Source organism: Trachinotus anak, unplaced genomic scaffold (assembly GCF_046630095.1).
Source record: "Trachinotus anak isolate AG129_WGS33_773 ecotype Australia unplaced genomic scaffold, CSIRO_AGI_Tana_v1 ptg000008l, whole genome shotgun sequence".
Classification (NCBI taxonomy): Eukaryota; Metazoa; Chordata; class Actinopteri; order Carangiformes; family Carangidae; genus Trachinotus; species Trachinotus anak.
This window is the reverse complement of record NW_027273859.1, coordinates 12,125,420-12,147,487: the sequence shown is the minus strand read 5'-3', so window position 1 is coordinate 12,147,487 and position 22,068 is coordinate 12,125,420. Positions and strand designations below refer to the sequence as shown.

General features: G+C 43.3%; 1 protein-coding gene across 4 annotated transcripts in view; it reads right to left on the bottom strand.

The window, feature by feature from the left end:
• arb2a (ARB2 cotranscriptional regulator A) overlaps positions 1 to 22,068 on the bottom strand; it is a 151,111-nt gene that overhangs the window by 85,419 nt on the left and 43,624 nt on the right. For all 4 annotated transcript variants that reach the window (XM_071482653.1, XM_071482654.1, XM_071482650.1 and 1 more), the window contains exon 7: positions 6,415 to 6,633. In XM_071482653.1, coding sequence (XP_071338754.1) covers positions 6,415 to 6,633 — 219 coding nt within the window. The remainder of the gene's footprint in view (positions 1 to 6,414; positions 6,634 to 22,068) is intronic.

Below are 22,068 nucleotides of genomic sequence, written 5' to 3'. Positions count from 1 at the left end.
CAGTATAAGGAGAGAGACAGCAAGTGAGAGAGAGGGAGAGAGAGAGACAGAGAGAGAGAGAGAAAGACAGTGCGAGAGAAAGGAGAAAAACTATAGCATACATGTCATCCTACGTGCAGATTAGTGTGCTCAGACTGTATACAATAAAATAGCATGACCTTGGTGGGGTCAGTCCGCTCTGACAATATTTGCCAGGGCATTGTTTCAAATCAATAACTCATTAACAAAGTACAAAGGAAGTTGCTGTGGGTTTGTGAGATTCTTTATTAGAAAAGAGCGGCTGCGGGCCAGAAAGGTCATCGCTGTGACATCTCGGCTAGCCTTGCGCTGCCGCCCGGATTGTCAGGTGAAATTACTGCAAGCCATTAATTGACATAAGGCAAAGGAGAGCGGGCAGGCAGACAAGGCTGTGTTTGTTCCAGTATGACCCTGAGGTGCTCTGTGTGTGTTCGTGTATGTGTGTGTGTGTGTGTGTGTGTGTGTCTTTATTCGGGTCAGCCTGTATCCACACCGGGGTTGTGTGCAGAGAGAAAAAGAGAGAGAGGAAGAGAGAGAGAGTGAGGGAGCTCAGTGGGTGGGGAGGTGCGAGGGAGGGCAGGATGGATGTGTTTGATGGTTGACCTGACTAGAAGATTGGGAGCAGGGATCTGAGACCAGCTACACTGGTTCTGCCTTGAGCAAACACACAAACACACAGGTATACGTACACACACAGATGTTATGTACTAAACATTAACACATATCCAGAAATGCTCGCACACAGTAACAAGCAAAACATTTAACAGACTCACTCCCCTTTAAAACTTTGAGAAGTCCATTGCACTCACTTATATACATAATTCAAACACAAGGAGATAAACCTGAAATTAAAACACACCACACAACACAGTGTACTTGTACTCTGGACTTAACATGAAAACTAAGCTCATAAAGACAGATACACATGCACACAGGTCAAAACTTTTTCTCTACCACACTCACACAGAAACACACATACAAATAGAAAGATGGCATCTAGCCAATTTGCTCTCTGCAGTAAGCAGGTGAGCTGCCCTCTAGCCCTGGTCATTGACCGCTCCTCTGACCAAGTTCAGAGGTTAATCAAGTCCCTACCTGTCCTTGGAAATGCTGAGCCTTACCTTTTGGCACAACCACAGGCCAAAGGTCAAATAAACCCTGTCTGTATAATTGCTTGTGGGCCACAGATTGGGGCAAAGAGGTGAAGGTGACAAAGAGCAAAAACCCAGTCCCATAGAGAAACACTGTAGCGCCATGTCGAATACAATTACCTGCGTGTGTGCTTGTGTGTCCATGTCTTAATGTTTCTAATCAAGTTTCCTTGTGTGTGTAAGTGTGTGTGCATGTACGTTAGTGAGTCCTCAGGACGTTTTGTAGAACAGGTTTAACATGGGGATACAGGACATCATCTGCTAAGCACAGACAAGGACAAGGATCTCAGCTGGCCCCTGTGGACAGCTGCAGCTGGGAATAATGGGTCTTGGAGAGGCAGGAGCTAAATAATGGATGCTCCCTCCTTTAGGAAACACACTCTGTACAGTCCACAAGAGTCAGATCAGTATGAGACTGTACAAGACCCCCTGTTTTGCCTCATACGTTACCAAGACCACAATACTCTGAAGAGTCCTGTGTCTGCACTGAAGGCAGAAAAACAACAGCAAAATAAAATAAATAATAAATAAATAATAAATGAGTCTTATTTCCCACTGTTAAGAGAGGGTCTGACATCAACCCTAACCAGAACGAGGGGTAAAAATTGTTTAACATAAAGGAATTTAACAGTGCCTCCAGTGGTAATTCTAGCACACTGAAGAACCCCAAAATGTTTTCTCCATTGTGGTTTGATTGTGCCAAATGAATAACTGTAGAGAAAAGCAGAGGGACGTCACAGTGAAAGCATTCAACGTCCTCCACTCTCAGTCATATAGATCTCTCACTCTTGAAGTTGCACTGAAGCTGAATATAGTGGAAGAAAAAGAACAGAAGAAACTGCCTCAATCTGCTACTTCAAAATGCTGCTGGAGTGAGGGCCTCTCAGTCTATCTCTCTCTCTGAACATTTAAAAAACGTACAATGTGAGATGTTAAAAGGAAAAGCGTAAAAAAAACTAAGAGAGAAAGAGAGAAAAGTATTCCAGTCATTTATAAAAATAAGTGGTGCTTAAAAAAAGGCGAAGCTCTGTTTTTTGTCCCCCTTGCTCTTTTTTTCCCTTCTTCTTTCCAGGGCCTGCTGGCCTAATCCCAGCCAGCCAGCCTTGGGTGAACTCTTTGGAAGCTTCTTAAGCCCATGAATGTGCCTTTTGTTCCTGCCATTCCTCCGCTTGGCTGACAGAAAATAGCTAACTGGATTACTGCTAAAATTCAGAGTAAAGTGAACTCCCAAACTTCTATATGGCAAAGTGCTAAGAAAGCACCCCCCCCAACCCTTCCACTATCCTCATCAGCATCCCTCCGATCAGACTTTCTATCCCTCCATCTCTCCTTCTGTTCTCTCTTTCTCTCTCCCTACTCAACCAACATCCCCCCTAAAAATGGCCCAGCGGTGTGTGATCTGGAGGAGTAGACAGGAGAGGGATTAGATAAGGTTGAGAGGTTGAACACTATGAACCCAAGGCTAAAAAGTAAGAATCCTAAAAGCAGTTAAGAGCTTATTAATGTGTGTAAGGAAGCATATTAATCGACTCAACTCTATCAGTGGGCTCGGTGGGTTATGTGTGTGTGTGTGTGTGTGTGTGTGTGTGTGTGTGTGTGTGTGTGTTTGTTGGTCTCTGTGAATCAATGCAGTACAATATAAAATGTGCAATATAATATTGTGTGGCCCATAGTTATAAATACAGAGCAAGACAGGTGTTAATTCAAGCTTGTAGTGTTTTTTGTGCAATGTTGGATGTCATTATAATACGAGGAGTAGGGGTATATGTTTCAGTGTGTGTGTATCTGAATGGCTGTGTGCAGGTGGTCTGGCAGCTCAGTGGGAGTTAGAGTGAGAGGTGTAGTGAATAAAAGGGTTTGTGTGTGCGCGCGTGCGTCTGTGTGTGTGAGTGCAAGTGTCTTGGGTGGGTGCTGTTAAAAAAAGATGAAAACAGCCCTGCTAAAGAGGTTTGATTTGATCCACCACCCACCCCGACTAACAGAGGTGAAGGAGAAAGACACACACACACACACACACACACACACACACACACACACACACACACACACACACACACACACACACACACACACACACACACCCCAATGTTAAAACCTTTGTTCTTTTTCCACCTCCTTTACTCTTTTGTCTGCCGGTATGTGTGTGCCTTTGCATATCTGCAAATGTGCTTATGTGCATGTGTGTATTTGTGTGTGTGTGACAGCTTACTCTGGGCCGGACAGAGGCAGAACAGTGAAGAGTAGCGCAGTGCGGGAGGAGGTGTTGATGATAGAGGCGAGGTCATACACACTAACATCCTGCTGACTTCTGGGTCAAAGGTCAAAATTCAAGGGGCAACAACACAGAGCCATTCTGCTCACTCATTAATCTTTATCCTGAGTCTTGAAATCCCTGCATCTAAGGACAAGTGTATTTGGCTGGAAAATCTAAACCTTCTACATGACCCCTGTTTTTGGGGTTAATGAGGATAATTGTGTATCAGCCTGCTGGTTTGGAAAAAAAAATTGACATAGAAAGGAATTTTGTATCTATTTTTTTAAATGCCATAACAGAACCGGTATTGATTTCTAAATCAATTGTCAATGTACTAGCTTAAAGTATATTTAAAAGAAATAAGTATGACTTCACATGGCGCTGGGCTCATTATGTTGATTGTGCTGACTTCCATCTCATGGAGTTGTGAAAAACCAAGACTGTTTACCTGTGTAGTATTTCTGAAACACTGTAGTCTTAAAAAGACACTGCTGCGTACAGCCCTTGTCTCAATGCATCTGACGCTGTCCAGCATGCTATATGAGCAGAGCCCAGTAACAAGATCAAGATGTGAATAATACTGCATGCTTCCTCATAGGATGGGAACCTTGGTTGGGACAGTCTTAACAATCTCGCACTGGTAAAGATTTAGGGCAAGGGGGGGGGTATATATACACTTTTTTTAGGGCATCCCTTTGCTCTCAAAACAGTCTCAGTTCTTAATGCCATGGGTTCCATAAAATTTTGAAAACACTGCTTTGAGATTCTGCTCCATGTCGAAATAATTGCATCACATGACACACATCTCTCATTTTACCACATCCCAAAGGTACTTGATTCAAATCAGGTAACTAAGAAGGCCAATGTGCTACACTGAACCATCTGTCATGTTCATGAAATCACTTTGAGATGCCTTCAGCTTTGTGACATGGTGCATTATGATGTTGAAAGTAGCCATTAGTCGATGGCAAATTGTGGTATAAAGAGATGCACATGATTAGCAACATACTGGGATACAAAGTGATACTCTTTTCTGCCACCACAGTTGTATAGAGCTGTTACAGCAGCCTTTCTGTCATCTCCAACCAGTCTGACCATTTCCCTCTGACCTCTCTCTCATCAACAAGGCGTTTCTGTCTGCAGAACTGCTGCCCCATGGATGTTATTTGTTTTTAATTCTTTTTCTAAGCAAAAGCAAAAACGCAGAGACTGTTGTGTATGAAAATCCCAGGAGAGTCTCAGAGATACTGTATGCCATGCTCAAAGTCACTGAGATTGCATTTTCCCTCCATTCTGATGTTTGATGTGACCATTACCTGCATTATTTTATACAATGTACTGCTGCCACATGATTGGCTGATTGGATAATTACATGAGTAAGCAGGTGGAAAGGTGTTCCTAATCAAGTGGCGAGTGTAAATATGGAGAAAAACTATATGAGAATCATTCAAGTTACATCCTCAAAATAAATCAAACTACTAACACAAGCTTCCATCACCATAATCTAAACAAGGTGTGGATGACACATACAAACACCACATGTGAGGACACACTCACATACACATTCCTCATGGTTATGGTATAACAAACTGACGTGCAATAGGCATTACATTTTGAATTCTAATTTGCTATTACTTAAAATAAAATGAAACTATAGAGAAGAGTGTAGATGCAAGTGAGCTTGACTAAATAACTGTAAACGACATGATGGATTGTTTACCATAAGACCTTCATGTGAGATAGTGTAAAGCAAGTTCATCAGCTGAATGATGGGGAAACTGCACACATGTAAAGAAGTGTGATAGAGTAAGATAGCACTGCAGCTAATTATCCCTTATTAGAGTGTGTGTAAAGGTTCTGCCAGGGGGGTTGAGAAGAAAAAAAAGCCTGCGTTGACAGCTCACACACTGCAAGTCCCACAGCAGCCCTAACTCTTGTCAGACATCAGAGACTGATGGCTTTCACACACACACACACACACACGGAATCACACACATATGCACAAACACCCACCCACACGTACAAACATACAAGCATTACAGTGACACTACTGCCATCAACCAAAGTAAGACACAGTTAATCGATGTGGACACTTTTCTGTGAAACCCTGTGATGGGACCCAATATTGAATGAAAGCGTTTCAGAAAAAAAAAATTGGCTGGACTCTATTGATTGAATTATGAATTTTGTTGGAAGGGGTGAAAAAAAAGACATTTATGAAAAGGAAAATATTGTTTTCATTTCTCAACCCTTTGGCGAATATTTATTTTCACAATGAAACTAGATTTATGCAAAGGGTCGCTTCCTGTGTTTGACCACAAGTATAAACTGGCCCAGCTAGGAGCCTCGAGCTGTGTGTGTGTGCATGTGCATGTGTGTATGTGTGAGTATATGATTAGGAGATGTACAGTCAGTGTAGCATGATAAGAATGTTGCAGTGTGTTTGCAGAGTGTGTGTTAGGGAGATAATAATCCCAGCGGTCAACAAGAGTAAAGGGCCAGAGCTGCACTGACCAGCCCACCATCTGAGAGAGAAAAAGAGAGAGAGGGAGGTAGCCATGTGGTTAACACTTGCTCACTGAGAGGCGACTGGAGCACAGCCAACCTCTTCACACACAGGCTGACCACACAAGAGCCTCTCTTTCTCCCTCTGCCTCCCATCCTCCCTTCATCCAGTGTTACCTAACATTTCCTTCCCTCGCTTCCTCAGCTAGCTGCCTCCCATCCTCCTCCTCCCCACACCTTCTTGCCTCTTTTGTCTCCAAACTTGCCCAAATTCCTCCCTCCCATTTTCTCACCTATGTGTCTTTTCCTACCTCCTTCTATGACCCTAAACTGTCACTCCATCCGCCTCCCCCATCATGTCTGTTTATGATGAACATCTATCCTTGTCCCTCCACCCCAGCTTTTCAAACGTTTCCTTCCTGCCTTCCTTTTCTGTCTCTCCTCCCTATCTCCGTCCCTTCGTCCCTCCCTCCCTCTCCGACTTACTCGTATGGGGATCCGTTCGGTCTCTGTCTCTTTCTGTGGGTTACGGTACTTCTCATAAAATTCTCTCTTCTTTTTGCCCTCTTTATCATCTTTGCGTTCTCTCTTTTCAGCAGGTTCGTCCAAGGGTTCAGTAGGAGAGGGCAGGGGAGAGGATTTGGCTGGCTTCTCCACCTCCAGGTAGTTCTCATTGGGGTTGAGCACCATCACACCATAGCCCTCCTAAAGCAGATAAGAAACATAAGTATGAGAGCCATGGCATCATCTACATTGAATACTGCTCTTAATATGTGTTTAACATCTATGATATTTTATACATTCACTGATTATATCTTTATCTAGGCAGTATACTATAACATTCTGTCTATGTGTAGACCTATAAAAAAACAAACATATAACAACATATGCTTTATAATCAAAATAATATTTAAAAATTAACCAGGTGGACAAAACTGGAAAATGGCAGAGGCAGAGGATTTTATATCTACAGCATATCAATAAAATTAATGTAGAGAACATGGCAGGTGTGTGTGTGTGTGTGTGTGTGTGTGTGTGTTTGTGTGTGAGAGAGAGAGAGAGAACTGCAAAAAAAAGCTGAAAAAGGAGATTTTTTTTCCTTTTTAATTCCTGAAATGTTTTTTTAATTCCTTTTGAAAAGAGTTCTGTAAACTTTACTGAACCTAAAATGTAACTATTTGAAAAAACTGTTATTTGTTGTTTTTTTCATTTTTATTTTTATTTTTTTTACTGAGAGAAAAAGGCAATATTAACCTAACGCCGTCTGATAATCTCGGCTAAATTGAAGCTCAAAAACCTGATCTGCTCCGTCTAGGTCTGGTAGTGGCTCATGGTGTTTAAGACAGAGGTCAGTAGTGGATTTCTATGTACAAGTAATACCAAAACAACCGTTAAAAGACAGACTGCTAAATGACTGTGGAAAAGATGCAAATCCAGACTGAAAGAGACAGAGTAGAGAGGGACGAGCCTGAGAAACAACTGCGGGACTAGAATCAGCAACAGGGGTTTCAGTCGGTGAGTAGCATTTAGTGACTCCAAAGGCCACGTGTCACTTAATATCAAACCCAATCGATCCTCCCATCACTCAACAAAAGAGTTAGCTGCAACAGCGTATGCATCTGTGTGTACGTGCATGTGTTTGTGTGTATGCGACTGGAAACTTCCAAAGACAGCACTAAAGATAAACATAAAATTTTTTAAAAAGATGAAAAGTTTTTAACATGAACACAAAATTTGAATTAATAATAATAATCAGTGCACTACTTCAAAATGCTAAAAAAGTTAAAAACTGTAAAAAATGAGGAAAAATGTAAGAGAACAGAAAACCAAGTGGTTATAATGACAGAAGGGAAATGCACTGTGGAGAAAAGTTTTTTTGTAGCCTTTAGTGACTTCTTCAACTTTGAAGCCATTTTAATTAACTGTGTTTATTGTCCCAAGCACACTGAAACTAAAGCAGGAAATGGATGGATTCCTGTTTCACTGGTTGTGCTTTTCACACACAAACACCAAAACTTACTGACATACCCCTGTGCAAACACACACAAAAGATACACACTAAGAAGAACGAAGGATAACAGTGCTGACAAGAAGACCTTTAGGAGATGTGAGAGGGAGTTAAGAGAGGAACTGTCGCTCAGCTTCCACTGCAAATCGCCCTCACACACACGCACTGTCTTCTCCAGGCAGCACGTCTCCTCTTCCTTAATAAGTGTTAACACAATGTGCTTGTCTTCCGTTGACGCAGCATGTGTGTGTGCGTCCCTCCTGTGCCCATCGACATCAAACCTGCCACACACCCCTTCCCTTAGCACCTGCCGTGTGTTGACAAGAGCAAAATGACACTTTCTCACTTGTTCAGATTATAAAATTAGTCTGATTCTCACTCCCTTTCAATTCAGACAAAGCTGTACTTCCCTCACTGGACATATTTGTAATGTAAAACGTTTTATTGATATAAGGACTATTAACTTAAGAAAACATCTTTAAGTGAGAAGAAAATTAGACATGAACAAATTGCTTATTATTTTTTATAAATTGTGTGTTTTTAAAAAGCATTCACTTTTACACCAGGATTTAAATGCCATGAAAATTAAAAGATGTATCTTTCTAATTTCAGCTTTGATGATGGCATCAAGTTTTGTATTGTAAGGCAAAGTCTAATTACAATTTAGCAATTGATTTATGACTTGAAAAAAAACGACCCATGCCCAATGCCCATGTTCTAGTATGTAGTAGTAGTATATATACACAGTAGTAGCATGTGTACAAATTCTAGGCAGATTATGTTTTTTTTAAACCTGGATTTAATATTTAATTAATTCAGCCTTTAGACACAGAGAAGTTCAGACACACAAGCGCACATTCAGACAGAAAAAGAAAAAGGAACGGATGATGGAAGGAGAGAACAGAAGAGAAAGGTAGAGGGAGAAAGGGGAGAAAGAGTGAAAAACAGAAAGATATAGACAGGTTGTAAAATGATAAGACAAACAGATAGAAAAGGAGGGAGCGACAGAGAGATGTAGTCAAACAACCAGCTTTGTGGCACTGCCCACTGGTGGCAGCCTGATAAAATAACTGACAAGACCCGTTAAGCCTATGGCAACATTATTATAAAAGAGGTAAACGTTAAAATCAATAAATGGTTTGATTTAAAAATGTCAAATAATATATATATACAGATGAAAAATCTAAATAGAAAAGAGAGAATGAGAAGTCCACTGCAATGTAAACACAAAAGAAAAAGAGAAAAAACATGAAACGCCTCTCGTACTTCAACTCAGTCACATCACTTTGTGTGCATTTCTCCTTTCCACTAATCCTGGTTCATGAGGCCAAAAGTTAATGGTTTAGCAACACTGGTCTCCATGTTCTGATGCTAACCCTAAGTGGCCTACAACCACATTTAGCCTTCAGTTCTCTTACCCTAACCTCTACTGGTCAATAACCCTCCCTGGCCTTAAGCATACTAATGCTAACCTCAAGTGGTCCCGTTCCTAGCCTTTAGCATCCTTATGCTAACCCTGAGTGGCCTATAGCCTATGGCCTTCCCTTTGGAGAGGCTAACTCACCTAACCGAGCTAGCAGTGCTAACCTTTTCAGCTGTCCAGTCACCCAGAAGGACATTGCTGTAAAGGCGACCAGTGTCGTTGGTGTATTTAGTCTGAAGGAGCAGGACCATTGACTTCACCTCTATGTCGGAAACAATCATTTACTTAAAGACTGAGAGGTCTGTGTTGGTGTCAGGACAACACTGCTCTCCCGGTCCACTCACTTCCTCCTCTTATTCTTCTCTCCATCAACCAGAAATATGACAATGAGTCTGATGCTAGTGAACTCGGCATAACAAAGCAATTAGGAAAATTTCTTCTTGACATTTTGTCAAAAGTAATATTAACTTAAATTGAAATAACGTTATTTTATAAATGTGATTCTATACTTTCTTATGTAATAAAAACATACTGTGATGGTCTAATTAAATACACAAAAACCTATCTACATACACAAAATAACAATAAGGCCATGAAAACGACATTCAAATCAAATAGCACATAGTCAATGCTTTCCCTAAATCCCGCAGAAGCAGCTTATGTATTGCGTGTCATTTTCACAACTAACTTCTCCAATCGAGCTCATGCTCATCATCCTGGTCTTTGTGTTGTTTTGTGACAGTTAAATCTCTCTAAAGTTACGTCATTTGGTCTTTGTGTTTCTAGCTAATTGTTCAGTCTCTGTCTCTCTCTCTCTCTCTCTCTCTCTCACACACACACACACACTGGATACACCTGCTAAATCTGATCTTTGTGTTGTGATGTGCTGTCAAAGTGTGAATCTTACACAAATGCACATTGCAAACCTTAGGTCACAATTCTTTTTATACTACTAAATCTCTCTCTCACACATTGCTAACACTGGGTCACTTTGCCTTTGTCCCATACACACACACTGTCTCAGATAAAGCAGACACACATGGTCCTCTAGCGTTGGGTCAGTCTTGTCTTTCTGCTGCAGTATGCAGGCTAAGTCTCTTCCCATGCCCTGTGGGTGCCCCTGTGCCACCACCACACTGAGTCCCTGCCCTAGGGCCAGCGGTCAAGAGGGTCGTCCCGACCCCTCTAAGGGGGGGACCCCGACCCCCATCACCCTGCTCCGGACGCTCCTTAGCGCTCCTTTGTCGGCCTGTCCCGCACCAGATAGCACAACAAAGGCTGCCGCTGCTACGGAAACCAGGGCTTGTCTCACCATCGTGATGAAACCCTTCCTCTGTCATCCCCACACGCGGGACTGTGAAGCCCTTAAAAACCCCTAAATATCTTATTATTAAATGAAATGTTCCAAGCTGTAATATGAATATCATGACATTATGCATTATTCGTGATTTAGAATTATAAAACCTGACCATACTATGCTGTCTTAACAATATCATCAATACTCTTTGATGACACTCTTTATGGTCAAATCAGATGTCGTTTGTCAGCTAGCAGATCATTATTTTCTCCCTCAGTCGCATTATTTGAAAAGGGAGTGGACTGAGTATGTGTGTCTCTGTGTGTGTCTACATGTGAGTGACTACACAAGTGCAACCGAGAGTAAATAAGATGTCCCTTTAAGACAGCAGCGCCTCTATTTTTCCAGTGGCGTTGTAATGAAATGAAATGTGTCTAATGTGCGGGAGCAGGGAGAGAGGCAGCCGGAGTGAGAGGGTGTTTCATCTGTGCGTGTGGAGCTCAGCGAAGCTTTGATGTGAGAGCTCTCATGTAGTGAGCAGGGCTTTGGGCACAGGGAAAAGGACAGCACTTGACAGGTACAAAGCATGGCTGATAGCGGTCACGGGTGCATGCAGTGAGGAAAGTGGATGGTATGGTTGCGTGAATTTGAGGTTGTATGTGCGGCTGTTTGCTGAATAAGAGCATTTAAATGCTCTCCTTCACATTGCACTTATATTTTAATGCATTTCTATATCCATGCGAATGCATCTCATCACAAGATTCAACATGCAGTCTATGGGTGTCCATTGAAAATGGCTCTCGGGCAGATTACTTTATTCGTTTTCTGTCAGGGGGCTGTTAGGATCAGGGCAAGCAGCGCTCCCTTTTTTCAACAGCCCTTGCTCCACTTCCTTATTTCAGCAATACGCAGCTCCCGATTTGCTACTCAGGCTTGACTGACAAGGAGGAAAGGGTCACCCAGCATGGCACACCCAATAAGAAGAGGAGGAGGGGAGGGATGTCTGCAGGCTACAGTCGGGTTTGAGATTTGAACGAGGCACAATGGCTGGCCGAGAAGAAAGGCTAAGTTGGAAAATAAGTGCGGGCACAGTCTTGGCATCACAGTTCGTCCACATTTTAGGTGCTAGTGGCTGAGACAACATCAAATACAAGAAAAAACATAGTCTGTTCCTCAACATAGAGGTATGAAGGAGCTGAGAGGGAAGGTAAATACTGTAATAACAAGTACACTCTTGCGCTCCCTCTCTGTCAGGGCCACCCTGCTCTGTGTGACCTTGTCTGTCTCAGTCTCTACATGAGCTTTTTTTGCATGCAGGGCCCCTTTATCCATCCGATCCCCCTCTTTTCTCTCTCTCTCTCTCTCTCTCTCTCTCTCTCTCTCTCTCTCTCTTTCCCACTCCCCCTCTCCCTGAGGCTGACATACCACACAGATCGCACAGTACTGTCAGATTAAGTCACGGTGCCCCCTTTCTCATTTTAACACAGCACCAGTCTGAGACCCCCCCATACCCACCAAGCACACAGCTATGTTTCTCTGAGAGCAGGAGGGTGGAAGAGCACTTACTGTACCACAGAGGCTATGAAAAGACATCTGTGGATCTTAGGGGTGATGTGAGAGGGGCTGAGACAGGATTGTCATCAGCCTGTCAGCTCAAAATCAATCATCTTCTTGATAACCAGTGATACCCAGGGGGCCATGCAGAGAAGATCTAAATGTTACTAAATATTATTATCCTACATCTCTTTAAAAAAGTCATGTGAAATGTTCAGGTTGGCAAAGAAAAATATCAAGTTAACAAGCTTAAATTACAACATAAGTTAAGACAAATCACAATACATACATGACATACATGTGCTCAACTTGCATGTTTTTTTTTTTTATCCTCTGGTTAACTCCCTGTATGTTTAAGCAATCAATTGAACAGCCAACACAAATGTTTACGCTGGAAAAGTAAGACAAACTGAAGCTTCATTTCCCCATCTGCCCTCTGAGTTAATTTTGAACAAATCACCCACTGCATGGGTTTCTCCTCTCATAAAGAGTACACATTTAATTAAGTTTCTTTAAATTCAACTTTTCACTTCAAGTTCAAAGACTGTATTTGACGTTTGCTTCCACTAATGTAGTCGTGCGCTAATTTGGTCAAAGTAAATAAGACTGCGGTAATGATTATCTTTTTCTTGATGTTAATGAGCACAAATAGTTTAGGTCCGATAAAGAAGCTAACCTTTGGAGCTAGTCAAGTAGTTGTGTCTGTAATAAGCGGCAGAGTTTTTAACCTTGGCATGGATGTCTGGGCTCATTTGGATATTGTTTATATGTGGAGCTGAATATTTATAAATGAGTTCAAAGTGGAGCAGTGGGGTGGAGGAAGTAGAGAGAATAGCACAGCTTCTGATCCCTGATGCCTCAGCTTCTTTTCATGCTCGCATTTACATTTCCTTCTCTCCGTTTCACTTTCTATTTCTCTCTTCCTGTTTCGCTCCTCCCGACCTGTCTATTTTCAGCACCTTAGTGAAAGGATAGACATTAAGACATTCACACAAACACTGTTGAGTAACCCACTCAGTGCAGTGCCAAAGTCAGTTTATGTGTAAATGATTTACCATACTCAATGTCTGTGAATCTGCAAATTTGTTCAGCCACTGTTTATGCTCGATGGTTGATCAAGTATCCGAGCGTCAGGACACACACACTGTCACATAAACGCACACATGACACACACACACACACACACACACACACACACAAGAGTTCGGAGGCCTGCTTCATCTGCTCTCAGCACGACACACACAGAGGGAGGTGTGGGGATGAGGGTGGGGGTTGCTAGATTGGGGGTGGATGTAGCATTAATCACCGTCCAGGTGGAAATTGTCAGAGCTATCGATTGTGCAAGTAAATGTTACACAAGTCATTTGTCAACTTTTTTTTTTTTTTTTTTACAGAAGACCTGACACAACTGTGAATGTAAACTCACCAACACTGAGCTTTTAGAGCTGTCCGAACAGATGTGTGATCGGCTCCACAGCCAATAAGCAGTCAACCAAATATCTGAATGTTTCTGAAAGTTTAATGTTTTTTTTACACTTAAATCTTTTAACAATTAGACAAACTTTAAAAATCAGAAAATTGAATAATAAAATCAGCATGTCTCAGCCAGCAGTGTTGCTTTGGCTGATTATCAAATCAGTTGCATAAGAAATTAGCAATATTTCCAGTTTACTTTAATATTAGAATACACTATGCTAACATGCTCGCCACATACACAACGTACAGTAAACAGGGAAAGTCCTCAGCCTGCAGAGGGAAAGCTATGGGGAAATAAATACAGGAGGCTTATTCTGATGCCGTTAGCATTTTGATTTATATATTCTATATTGTCTCCCCTAAGCATACACATGTATTTTTAATGAGGGCACAGAGAGATATAGATCATGGAATGATAGGTGCCTCACTGCCCTCCTGCCTAACTATTTAATGTATAAATCAGGGGGAGCAGAGAGGGGGAGTTAGAGAAGCTACAAAAAGAGGGAAGACAGGAGGAGTGGAGGCGTTGCACGAGCAACCCTGTCCTGAAGGCCACTAATAACGGCACGGAAGGAAGGAAGACAAGGCCTGAGTTGATTGTACCTCGGAAAGAAGGAACATGATGCTAATTGAAGACAATGATTATAATGATGATGGTAATAAAGACATATTTGGCTGATATTTAAAATCTCTTCCGATTGAAGACTGGTCAAAAAGAAGGCATCTGCAATGACAGTGAAATATCCATCTGTGATAATCATGATAACACCAAAAAATGAGTGAGCCTTTCAGTTAGGCTGAAGTTGAGAAAATCCCCCACCATGTGAATTCTTAAGGAGCACTGTAGACGAATGTTTCTACTTCACCATCTGGACAGGTAGTTAGTGCGTTAACACACATGAACACACACACGATGGGTGCGAGACGCATGGCCATATGTACAGACTGAGCCAACCGGGGTCAATAGCAGGACACATCTTAACACTGTAGGCACATGAACACATATATGCATGCATGTGTATGCATATGCCTAAGCACATACCCATCACCATGGTAAAATAATACACAAGTGCATGTGTGTGTGCCGTAGTAAATTACTAGGAAAAATAGAAATAACTTATTATAGTTTAATAGATTATGTTTTAATAGTTGATGGTTGCGACATAGCTGGTGCAATTTCACATACATTTTTGAAAATAATGAGATAATAGGTGTCGAAAAAAAGCTGTGTTTTTTAAATCCAAATTCAGATTATCAGTTGTGTTGAAAAAAAATGTAGGTGTGCTGTACTGAGTGTCATCTAACAGTAATCGGCACTGTGTTGGTGAATAATGATACTATGCTGTTGCATCCAGGGTATTAATCTTACTGAACATCACAGGACCACTATGACCTCTATGGGCCAAAGGTCAAAGAGGAATCCCTTCACCCCTGCCCTGTTATTGTGACCTAGGAGGGAGAGCCACAGAGAGAAATGGGGGGCCTGACAACGTTGCTGACTGTTGCTTTGTGAGGTGTGTGCATGTGTGTGATATTTCATGAGATTAAATTTGCTATCTTAAATGTATAAAATAATCATTTCTATCTGCAGTGGTGTTGTACATTGTGTGAGTGTGGCAGGCTACAATTATGAAATCGGCAATATATCCAAAGGCCACAGTCTTAGCACACATAGACACACATCCACATTGATTCACACACATGCGCACACACAGACGCACGCATGCACGCACAAACACAGACACACACACACACACACACACACACACACACGCTCACACTCCAACAGTCCAAGAGTCTGACCTCTCTCTAAGTGGAGGTGCACCACAGGTCCACGAGTCACGGGAGGTCGCCACAGCCAATCACAAGCTGTGTTTGAAGTGTGAAGGGTAAACACTATGGTTGCTCTGTCCTGCCATTTACTCTGCTTACTTTCACAGGATGTAACATAGGAAAGATGTGGCTGAGAATATTGTCTAATATCTGTGTGCGTGCATATATGTACTATATGTCTGCGTGTTCCAGCACATTTTCCATAGTGTCATAACCACATGGCTGGGGCTGTGCTTCACAGCACACACATGGAACTACGCATGTATGTTGGAATCCCCTTCATCCTCTCGCCATACGGCCAAATACACATGAAGAAATCCATGCTGTGGCAACTAAGGAACCCATGCATGGAGCAATAGACATTTTCCTATTAACCCGATGTAGCCTTCAAAAATGGTTGAAAGCAATTAACCATGGAGAGCGGCTGTAAAACACATCCTCTCTCCCTTCAGCTCTCTCTCTCTCACACACAGGCCAAACCCCCCAACCCCACCACCACCACAAGCCTCACTAGAAGCTCTTTTAAATCTACTACTTTTTTTTAAGACCACCTGTTGTCTATTATTTTTACATACTGCTTTTCTCATAAATCATAACACTGGGTAATTAATCAAGCTGTCAAAACAGGGACCGGAGGTCACCTGGAGGGGTCGGAGGTGGTTGCAGGGCCGATGGAGGTCAGGGTCACACCACATTCCTCATTATCAAGTTGGGATGGGAGAGGGGCCAGGCAAACAAAAGCGAAAGCAGATGGGGGGGGGGGGGGGGGGAGTAGATGAAAAAGAGGGCTAGAGACACAGAGAGAAAGGGAGAAGGAGAAATTGACAAAGAAAAGTGAAAGAAGCTGTCAGCTGCCTACAGATGAAGACAGGGGAGGTGATTCTGAGAAGGGAGACATCACATAAAGAGGTGGAAAAAAGGGAAGAGAAAAAAGAAAGAGGCATGAAAAAAGAACAAAAGAAATCTACAAGATGTTTCTTCTGTATAGACCTGAAATTGGCTGCAGAGAAGAGAAAGAGAAAGGAAGGAGGTAGGATGGTGTGGTTTCTCCGATGAGAAAATAGGGAATCAGCTGCGGAAGTATGATTGTTATCACGTTCTCTTTCCTAGCTTGTGTGTGTGTGTGTGTGTGTGTGTGTGTGTGTGTGTGTGTGTGTGGGTGATGAAGCAGACTGATATCTCTCTCAGAGGAGTGTGTATCGGTGTCTCAGCGGGTTGAGAGCCAGTTCAGAGACAGGACCACGGGCCTGGAGTGGCATGTCACCGACTCCACAATACACACTGCTGATTAGATCACTCAGATTAGATGGGCACATATACACACAGATATACACACACTCCCAAAAAATGACCCCAGACAAAGAAGCTGAATGAATGTACTGTCTATTCAAGTCATAGCTGCGGCCAATATTGGGCAAGCTGTCTCATTTGGGAAACTCGTGACAGAAAATCATATTAGGGTATTGATAGGTTAAAGTTTTGTTACGTCTTCCTGGTTGACCAAGTTATATGAAGTATGTTATGTGTGGCAAAATGTGTTGACAATCAAGTAAAATGAATTATCTCATTATGTTGAGTGCAAATAGGTTATGTGAAGAAAGAAGACACAGGAGCTGGATGAAAGGACAGAGTCAGACGACTGGAGAGATGGGGAGAGGAAAAGATTAAAAAAAGAACAATTTAAAAAGTGCAAATGCCGCGGAACTCCTTGTGCTATGTTCGTGTCCCCCTCCCTTGCTTAGACCATGAATTCTCAGGCGTGGCTCGCTCTATCAAAAACATCACTCTTGAATGAGGCGCCGACCATTGCGCAAAATTAGCTGTCACCCTTTCCTCAAAATCTTTGTTAATCTTGTTTCCAGTGTTTGCGGATTTATCAGCACATGCATCAATGTCAGCTCCTTGGTTACTGAGCCGCACTACTTGGGAGAAGATATAATTAAAAATGTTTGGGGCGTGGGGGGCGGGAGGGGAGGGCTGCTGTGGAGCGGGAGTGCTAGGAAAGATGGGGTTGGGGGGTGGGGGGGTGGGGAGTGGGGTGTCTGGGAGGAGGAAGGTGAAGTCTTCCTCTCGTCTCGTAGTTTCCCCAGGGAGCCTGTGGAACACAGAGCCAGTGATAACACACAAACAGGCTCTGCCGCCCCTCTCTTCCCCACATCCTCACTCTCTGGTATCACCCGGGTCAGCGCGTGCTGCTATCTCTTTAATGATTCTAGTTCCACTGATCTGGCCATGGTTGGGAAACTGTTAACAGCCGCTTGACACAGAGGAAAACAAGAGCCAAATGCATCTATCTAGTGATATCACTGCCTTATCAACAATTTGATGCACAACAAACCTACCCAGAGGGTTTCACATGTGGGTGTCATGGCTGGAGGGGGTGGGGACTAGTAGACAGTACACAACATGCATCATTTTGGAGAGAGACAGATTTACTTCAATTGAAATTCTGTGAGTATGTAAAATCTCTTTGCATGTTCGCTGACTTAAACTAAAACACTTTGACATCTGGAGGGGCGGTGATGAATTACACTGTGGCACCACAGCTTGATCCTTGATAAGTTTCCAGCACATCTCTGATTATCATGTGGCTTTTCAAAAACCATTACTCGCCCATCCAGCTCGCATCAAGGGACAAGGGACATCATGCTTTAGAAATTCAACGTTCAAGTCTTCCCTGCTAACTCACAGATACAAGCACACGCCCAACATGCATATACACATGTATACAAAACCACACACGCGTGCACACACACACACACACACACACACACACACACACACACACACACACACGCACACACACACACACACACACACACACATACGCACGCACACACACACACACACACACACACACACAGAACCCCTTCTGGGAGTGTGGTAGCGATGCTGAGACATCCCAGAGAGCCATGCCACAGTACCAGCAGGTTTCAGGGCTGTGTGGACAGAACTCTGGCCACAGACATGACAGCTCGGGAGACAGCTCGGGAGGATGACAGACACATGTTTAAAACATAGCGCATAAATGCAAACCCCTTATGAGATGACACCTACCATAGCAGTCCCCTGACTTTCTCCCAAAAGACTGGAGTGTCAGAGAAAGTCAACAACTCTGCACCCCTGTGTGTGAATATCTATTATAGAAATTGGAAAAAAGAACACAGGACAAACTGTGTGTGTGAATATGGCCAAATAATGGGTGTGCACATCTTAGCTTGCACATGGTCAAGCTAGCAGGAAGGGGTTAGCTCACAGTTAAATACAGGGTTTTCAGAGAGGCAAGAAGTATTCAATTTTTCCCACATTATGTTGAGGGCTGCCAGGATAGTCCAGACTGAAGTTCACACACAGGTCTTGGAGACGAGAATACAGCTGTCCCATGGCAAAGGCCTTGGCATGGAGGGTGGACAGTAATGTGGCCCAAACCTTAATCTCACACCACGCCTGATACAACATGTCAGCACTAAGCTCACATATTCTCTTCTTCTCTCCTCTTCTAGCTCTTCTTCCTCCCTCCTTTTCTCCTCCATCCAGACCTTTAAGTGCGGTCTGGCAGGTTTGGCTGGGAGGTCGCGTATTCCCCCTCTTCATTAGTGAGAAAATGGACTCTGGTAAACGCTTGTTAAAGCCCTTACCTACACTCCCCCAGTTAATGGGAGTGATCCATTTGTGTCCGTTTCTGCCTGACAAGGCTTTACTGGAAGATTAATAGTGCGGTGTCAGGCCACGGCCACCCTCTGTCCCGCTCTCATTTCCTTTCTTCTGGGATGCACACATGCAATAATGGAGCCCCGTCTTTTGTTGTAACACCATGATTAGCCAGTGAGAAAAAAAGCACAGGAATGACAGAATGAGAGAACAAATGCAGGAGACAAGAGGAAAACAAAAGGAATATAAGAAAAAACTCTTTCCTTCATGACGTGGCACAAGTGTAGGTTTTATGGTTGTGAATTACAGCCACTTGAGTGATATTATTAATTAGTCTCCATCTGAGGTGAGGAGAGATATAATGAATCACTTTTGGATATTTCTCCTGTTTCAAAGGTTGGCTTTATCTTGGCGTGATCCATAGAGTGGTCTCAAAAAGAGTTGTCGACGGAATGTATGACAGAAAAAGAGAGAGAGAGAAAGGGAACACCATGGGAGAAATAATGGAGACAGAAAAAAGATAGAGAAGAGAGAGTGAGAGAAAAGAGAGGGGAGAAGTCCTTAAAGGGCCACCCAGGGTTTCGTCTATCACCCAGGCCCCCCAGCAATCCCTCTTCCTTTCGGGGATGACACTGTCAAGTGCTCTGTCCCTTCACTGGGTGAACAGGATAATCGCTCTTAATAATTACACGGACATTCCCGGGAAGTCTGTCCTGTCCAGGAAGAGCAATTCTTCAGATGGGAATCCCATGGTGTAACAGGCCTGGAAATGTGCCATATAAATGTAGAATTAAAATACAGGCAGAATTCTTCATTTTGTTTTAGGTTTTTTTTTTTCTTGTATTTTATCTCTCTGGGTCTTTTCTCTCTGGTGATTTCTCTGATGGGCAGACCAACAATCTGGTAAACACACAAACAGACACAGACAGGCGACCTGCATCGCAACCCCCTACTCACTACATCACAGTCAGTGCCAACGAAGAGCAGGGTGTTTCTCAAAGCAGAGTATGGGGGATTGGGGCTGGTGGTGTCTCATTAAATTCTTGGGATTGTCTAATTGTCTTTCGTGGACCTCCGAGAGACTAGTACATTATACTCATTGCAATTAACTAAACAAAAGAGCCGAACCGCCCAAGCACTGGGGACAAGGCTGGCTAGGGGGAGCAAGCCGTCCAGCCGGGACCAGCACAACAAAACACAAACACACACACAGCAGAAGAGAGTGCGGAGAAACACTAAAGAACAAGAGAAAAGATATGAAGGAGAGCAAAAAAAAAAAATAAGGGGGAATAAAAGGGGAGGGGAATGAGTAAGGACTCAGACAGATCTTGGGATTGGCCAGATGTCAGAGTCGGGTGTGAGGTTGGGGTGAGACGGGGTGAGGCGAAAGAGGAGGAGGGTGTCTGTGCTCATTTGAGGCGCACCTTTGTGCTGGACCTGTCTTGTTTACTGCACTACAGCTTAGCAGTGCGAGGGTCCTATTCAGGGTCCAGGCCTTTCAGAAGGTACTGAAGGAGCCCTTAAGCCCACTTAACTACCATTTTCACACACTCTGCCTGCTCTCCTCTTTGTCCTTGCCTCCATTACATCAAACGCAGGAACAAAGGCGGGGAACAGAAACTGGGGCTGGCAGAATGGCGCCCATCACAAATATTAATTTGAAAAGGTGTTGGAGAGTAGAATCTACTTTTATGCACAAGGACAACTTAGGATTTTTTTTCTCTACCTTGTGGGGGGGCTCTATGGGGGCTGCAATGAGCTTGGTTTTCAGGCTAAAGGGGAGGCTGAGGACTTGCAGCACAATTATCCAAGAATAAGGGGCTTGAGACGTGGCACACTGCTAAAGACTGAGCACACACAAGCACAGACACATGCACGCGCACTGCCTATTAAATAAGCTCCAAACATCAGGCCTCATTCACTTGCCAAAGCTATTAGGCAGAGCAACAAACTCAAAGAACACACACACACACACACACACACACACACACACACACACACACACACACACACGTACACGTACACATGAATAGCTCATGTGACTGCAGCAGTTTGCATATAAAAACTGAGAAGCAACCTACTACTCTACTCCAGAAAAATATACATGATATAAGCCCCCTACAAAAACAGAACAGCACACATAAATGAAAAACTTGTATATTGAGATGTCTGAGGCTTTTATTCAGACACACTTGATTGAAACATATTTGCTGGCAAGTAAATGGGTTTGTAAAACTGACCTTGAATTGACTGGAGGAAAGATAATTGTCTCAACTAGAGGTAATCCACAGTCCACCGCTCTTATTGCCATTAGGCCAGAAACACACAAAAGCTGCACACACATATAAACACATTCACACAGGTGCAAGGCGCATGCGTTTTCCATGGAATGCTGTTTCAGTCAGATCACATGAGAAAGTGGGGTGAAAAGTTTACGCTGCCATTACCCATCAGAAAAAAAGTGTGCATGCCTCTTTCTGACGTCATCCCGCACACACACACACACACACACACACACACACTTTTGCACAATTGTAACACACACTTCCCCAGTTCAGGGAGTCATGGCCAGGTTAGTGTGGTATGTTGAAAAGCCCATCCTGTGTGTATAGATGGTACATTGCTCTAATCTGCAGAATGCAAGCCTTTGAGTCCCGCCCCCACCTCTGTCTCAGTCTGCCCACACTCCAGGTCTCGTTGCTTGTCAAACCAAACCCTGGCCTGCCCCGGACCTGGCTCTCAGCAGGCTGGCTCTCACCCAGCTACTCTGGCTGACCCTGAAAACATGTGGTCAACTTGGGCACGGCGGACCCTCAGTTCTCTCAGGTGTGGGGTGAGAATAGGTGGATGGAAAAAGAATAGAGGGATGAGGAGAAATAGGACACAGGGCTGGCTCAA